This window comes from Athene noctua, chromosome 4 (assembly GCF_965140245.1).
Source record: "Athene noctua chromosome 4, bAthNoc1.hap1.1, whole genome shotgun sequence".
Classification (NCBI taxonomy): Eukaryota; Metazoa; Chordata; class Aves; order Strigiformes; family Strigidae; genus Athene; species Athene noctua.
The window spans coordinates 13278652-13284651 of record NC_134040.1 but is presented as its reverse complement, the minus strand read 5'-3'; the positions used below and the strand labels follow the sequence as shown (position 1 = coordinate 13284651).

The following is a 6000-nucleotide window of genomic DNA, read 5'->3' as shown; positions in this document are numbered from 1 at the left end:
TCAAGAGTCCCAAGGGCAGCTTCTGGTGACCTGGGCCAGGTGGTGCTGCCTGTGGCTGCCCGGGCTCCTGCTGGCAGGCATTCAGGGCAGAATCTCCAAAACTGGTAGCTGGAGATTCCCAGAGGAGGGGCAGTTTCTTTTAATTCAGTCACAGCACTGGAGGAACGAGGGGGACGGTTGCGCAGAGACTGTTTTGAGGCTGTGGGGCTGTGCTGGGAATTCTGAAAGAGGACTTTATTGGGAGCTGCAGAAAAAGCACCAGGGATTATTTTTAAAAATTATTTTTATTTTTTAATCTTTATTCCTTTTGAAATGTGAGTCACCCTGAATTTGAAGCTGTCTCACAGTTTGAGCCACTACAATAATAACAGGGCAGGTTACCATAGGTCTCCTAGCACTGAAGGTGTACAGCTAGTATGTAATCATATAGCTGGCTGAAAGTCATTTTTACATGAATTTGGGACAACCAGGTTACTTTAGGTCATTATGGCAGTCATTCCGGGCCTGTAAATGGTATAGTTAAACCAGTGGATACTATTCTTTCTATTAATCTTCCTAGAAAAGCCTTTGTAATCCTAATTTGCTAAACCATTAGGGTAAAGGCAGATTACAGTTAAAGCTGGTTTACTGACTTTACTCGCCTTGGTTTTACCCAGCCCAGATTTCTTCTGTTAGGTGTCATCTAACGTCTGTGCCTGTAGCTGGAGTCATTACTTCCCTCGGTGGTCTTTCTAAGATGTTTTCTGACATTTAGGCCTGAGCAACCTTGTCTTACTGTGAAGTTAGATTCAGCTTCAGAGTTGGCCCCGGACTGCACAGCAGGTGGACCAGGGATGCTCCGGAGTTACCTGTGTTTCCAACGTGCTCCCTCTCACTGCATCAAACTGCTTCACAAGCCCCGTTTAGTCACAGTTACACAGCGTGCTGCAGTGGAGCAGGGAAAGCATCCCATCTGTGATGCTTAAATCTTCTTCCACCCCTTCACGGGTCTGTTTTGAGTTATGCCATCCCGCACAGACCCCGCCGTTGCCCCTCTGGCCGTGACCAACTGCCCTCAGCTTTTCCTGGTGCTTCCGCGGGTCAGCCGCAAGCTACAAGTCCCATGTCGCCACAGTGGGCGATGCTGGATTAGCAGTTGGCTCTGGACAGTGCAGGTGACGATGCTGGTGGCTCCTAGGAGCCGAGGGGCAGCAGCGAGGACAGGCTCCCTTGCGCCACGGCGCCGCTTCTCGTCGTACTCACAAGAACCCTATTTTTGCACCTGCTTCATTTGTTCCTCGGCTTCCAGCGGCGGACAAACAGAGCCCTTCTGACTTTTTCGCTGCAGCCTCCTGGGACTCACGGCCAAAGCAGGGCCCCGCCGCTGTGCCAGCAGAGGCAGGGCTTGCCCGCTCGACCCTCCCCCCGCGCCCCTCGGCCCCCAGCGCCCCCGCGGGATGCGTGAACGTTCCTCGGCGCGCCCGGAGCGCAAACCTGGAGCTCTCCCTGGAGCTCCGCCTGAAACTTCGCACGCAGCGGGCTCTGCCGAGCGCGGCTCCTTCCCGGGAGAGAGCCTGTGCCCGCCGCTGCTCCCCCGCGGCGCGGGGGGGTGTGACCGTGACCCCGCGTGTGTCCGCCCGTCCGCGCGTTGCCACGGCCGCCCCCCCCTCCCCGCCGCCGCCGCCGCCGCCCGGCGTTTCGGCGCGGGCCAGCAGATGGCGGCGCCGCCCCGGCTGGGCGCGCAGCCCCGCGCACGCCGCTGCCGCGCGAGCCCCGCTCCGGTTACAACCCTCCCCCGCCCCCGCCCTCCGCGGCGGTGTCTCCCTCCCCGCCGCCTCCCCGCCTGTCACTACCACGCCGGAGAGCCACCATGGCGCGCGGCGGGCCACGCGTGTCCGCCGCTGCCGCTCCGCGCGGGGCCGCCCGCCCGCTGCTCCTGCTCCTGCTCCTGCCGCCGCTGCTGGGCGCCGCCGCCGCCGCGCTGCGCTGCGCGGAGCCCTGCGGCCGCCCGCGCCCCGGAGCCCTGACCCGCGGGGCGCGCAGCCCGCCGGAGCCGCGGCGCGGCGGCGGGGCGGCGGCGGGGGGCAGCCGCTCCAGGAGAGCATCCCCGGCGGCGGGCCGGGAGCGGGTCTCCCTCGTCAGCACCTCCTTCGTGCTCAAGGGGGACGCGTCTCACAACCAGGCGATGGTGCACTGGACGGGCGAGAACAGCAGCGTGAGTGCGAGGGGCAGCGCGGGCGGGGTGTGGGGGGGGTCCCCGCCCTTACCCCTGCCCTTGCCACGGCTTTGGTCCCCCCAACTTGCGGGGCGCAGCCTGCCGCTGCCGCCTGCGCTCCGCCGGGCTCGCTGCGGCCGGAGCGCGCTCCTCCCGCCGCCTGCTGCCCGGCCGGGGGCGCGGGGTCCCCGCGGGCTGCGCTCGGAGCCAGCAGCGCCCCGACGGCCGCTGAGGTGCCGCCGGGAGGCGAAGCGCCGCCGGGGTCGGGCCGGCCCCGCGCACCCTCCGCCACTTCCCCAGAAGTTTGGAAAGTTTGCGAGCGTGCATCTTGCAGAGGGGCCGGGTGCGCGGTGCGCGCCGCGCTGCGAGGAGGAGGAGGAGGATGAAGAGGAGGAGAGGGAGGAGGAGGAGGATGTCTCGGCCCCGGAGCGGCGAGGCGGTGTCCGTGGGGGATCGGCGTGCCCCCGGGGCTGTGCGAGGGTCTCCGGGTAAAGGAGAGGCAGGGGGCGAGCCGCGGTGCGGGGATTATCCCCTCCAGCCCCGCATAAAGTCCCAGATGAAATTGTCGAGGCTTAATCGATTCGCCTCGATTCAGTCATCCCCGTGTAATCTTCCCCGCGCCGCGCTCTGTCTCAAGCGCCAGGGAAAGAAAAACCCCAAACGAAAATCAAATTAAACCCAGCCCGGGGCTTGAGGCGGATGGGAGCGGCGGAGCGGGGCGGCGGCCCCGCGGGGCATCGGCCCGGCGGGCGCGGAGCCTTCGCGCCGGCGCGGGCGGTGCGCGGGGAGGGCTGGGGCCGGGCGGGCTCCCCCCGCACGGCGCGGGGCTTCCCCCCGCCGGACCGGCTGCGCGCCGCGGGGCGGGGGCTCCCGCAAAGGTCCGGGAACGGCAGCAGCAGCAGCTCTCCGAGGGTTTTCACAGCCTCGTCGATGGATCAAAATCGCGCGCTGAGGCCGGTGTCACTGCATCAGAGCATCGGTGTTCACAACTTTTCGCAGTTAAAGCAGCGTGCCTTGCCTTTATTATTTAATTATCTATTTTAGACAGCAGCTGTCACGGTGGGCGCCCGTAATCTATTTGTAAGTCATTTTCAATTTCAGCTAGTCGTCATTTCTTCATGTATCGACCCGTTAATGGTTGTGTATTTGCACGGGTGCTTTCAGGGATTTGCTGCTTCTAATTTATCCTTCACTGAAACGTTATATCATAACAGTGGGCGTCTTGGGTAAATATTACATAGCACCTTGCACTGTCTGTGTAACTTCATAGGCAGGAAAATACCCTTATGAAGGCTCAAGGTCAACTTTCTCCTGGAGGATTTTAGTGTTTCTGGAAAACTCTTGAGTGTTTTTACTAGAGTTCAGCTAAGCTCTGACTCTGCTTGAACTTTGTGAATTTAGCATAAAGTTTACTTAAACTTGTCTCAGTTCAGAGAGTTTGCGTTGTACTTCTCATAAGTGTGTGAATTATCATCCTTCCTCTAGGATCTCAAGTCCTGGTTATTGCCTGTTTTGCTAGGGAGTCACCCAGGACGTGGAGCTGCTAAGGCTCCACCTTAGGATGGAGTGAGGATGCAGTGATTCCCTCGAGCACACTGTGCGCTTGTGTTAATGCTCTTGTATAATCAGGTGTCAGCGTTGGAGTCAGCATCATAAAACTTGGCACTTTCAACGGCAGTTTTTGATTTGTTCTGGAAGGAAGCGTAAGAAGCTGTCCATTTTCTGTGGAAAGAAAATGTTGCAAATCAGCATCAGCTATTCTGATTCTGTCCTTCCTCCATTTCTCTGCTGTTAGACTGCTGCTGCTTTTTTGCAGACAGTGTTTGCAGGCTGTTAGGACTACTTCTTTGAAGAATTCAGTATTGAAAAGTTGGCATAAGTTCATTTTTTCACATAAAAGGCAAGTAACAGCTTTCATGCAAAGCGCTCTGCACTCTAAAACGAATATAGTAGAACCTTGCTAATCCACATTTATGACTAGTGGTCTCTCCTCGCCTCTCTGCAAAGATTTAATAACAGATGCTGCAGTGAGGGTTTGTATTGCTAAAATGTTATTATTTTTTCACAGTGTGCTACAGTTCACTTACTAGAATACTACCAAAGTATCCTCTTCAAAAGCAAAGATAAATGGCAACTGTCAGAATAAATGAAAGTGGCTACAGTCTTTGCTGCAACTTAGTTCTTTTTTGTTTGCTTAGTTACTATCTACTAATTCAGTCTTGCAGGATGATACTCTCATCATGAACGCCTGCAGATGTTCTCTACAGTATTTATGCATTCAATAAAAAATACTTTTGCAGAGTTACTTTAAAAGTATGTTGCTTACTCTGCCTGCCATCAGGTGATTACTGTCTAGCAAGGCTGGGTTTGAAGGAGTGACCTGGTAATGAAAGACTCTTTGCTGCCCAAATGAGAGCAGCCAGTCTTGGCACTGGATGTTTTACGTTATGACTGTCAGCATTTTTTTGCACCTTTTTTTTCTTGATAGCTTTGTTTTATTGCATGCTTCCAGCAGAAGAGCTGATTTTAACACAGGCTTCCAGAGAGAAATGATTTGTTAAGACTGTCTGTAGACTTTGTTGTTGTTGTTGTTGGTTTTTTTTTTTTTTTTTTTTTTTTTAAAAGAAGTGGAAGAAATACATTAAGCCCGATGGAAGAAGGATGGGCTTAAAGGGTTTGGAGAGAATTTTGCTGCCTGTATGTATGTCAGATTAAAACAATTGAAAATAAGTATCTGATCAAAACCATATTTAAGGTAGTCTTGAATTTTATTTTTTTTATGTAGGTAGATATGTATGTATTTATTTATTTTACTCTGGGTTAAGTGTTTGGAGGTAGGAACGCTAAGATCTAGTGCTTTTCAAACCTGACACCTTACCCCTTGTTCTTAAATCCATGGCAAATCTTGCCTCAGCCTTGAGCCATGAAGTGCTGTTCTGTCCCAGACACACTGCAGTCAAGAGAAGGACTGTCATTCCTAACACTGGGGTTTCGGATCCAGCCCTGCGAACCTCTGGAGGCTAAGCAATCTTAAAGTGTCACCACCCACATTTGGCACCTCGTTGGAGGTACTCAGCACTTTGTAAACCAAGGAGCTAAACTAGTTCCTTTACCCTTTACAGCTGCCTGGCTGAAAATTTGACAGTGATGAGCTCCAGATGACCGTATATCCTCTTAAACACCTCACCTAGTAAAATAAATGAAGAAGAAATATGCAGTGGTATTACTCCTTTGAGCTCTGTGATGGAGAGACAAATAACCATGAAAGCTGAGGGGGCAGCTGCTTCTCTGAGGGATGTTCACCTGCATGAATAGTTCATTGAAGGTGCCACTCATATGTGAGGATCAAAGGCAAATAAATAAATTTGAAAGGGGCAGAGGTTAGGTTGATGTGCACATGGAGCTTTTAAAAATTTATTTACATCTTGTAAATCCTCCTGTGCTGCAGTAATAGGAGTATGTCATTTTTGGTTGCGTGAGATGTCTTAAAAGAAACTAAGGAGGCTATAAATTAAATCCTTTCTCCTTCCCCTTCTTTTCTGTACTGTAGAAGTCTGACACGTACTTTATTATCATCTCATAATGCTGTTGGTTTTGTGAATTAGGAAGAAGGTGGATTTGATAGCACGGCAGAGTATATGGTTGCACTGATGGTAAAGTGAGCTTGAATAACTGGGAAGATCATCTGTACAGTTCCTTGCCTTGTCAAGAGAGAGCTGTGCAGGGAGGTATGCAAATTGCTTCCTGTTTTGTGTCCTCATTACTTTTATTTTGTATTCTAATAATTAATTATTTATAAATTCCAT

The 6000-nt window shown here is 53.1% G+C and overlaps 1 protein-coding gene across 5 annotated transcripts in view; it reads left to right on the top strand.

The window, feature by feature from the left end:
• The first annotated feature begins 1849 nt into the window (after positions 1-1849).
• Positions 1850-6000, top strand: part of SORCS2 (sortilin related VPS10 domain containing receptor 2) — a 571991-nt gene continuing 567840 nt past the window's right edge. For 4 of the 5 annotated variants that reach the window (XM_074904468.1, XM_074904467.1, XM_074904466.1 and 1 more), the window contains exon 1: positions 2055-2194. In XM_074904468.1, coding sequence (XP_074760569.1) covers positions 2165-2194 — 30 coding nt within the window. In that variant the 5' untranslated portion in view covers positions 2055-2164. Of the gene's footprint in view, positions 2195-6000 lie in introns of all 5 variants that reach the window. The other variant, XM_074904464.1, reaches the window with a different exon arrangement.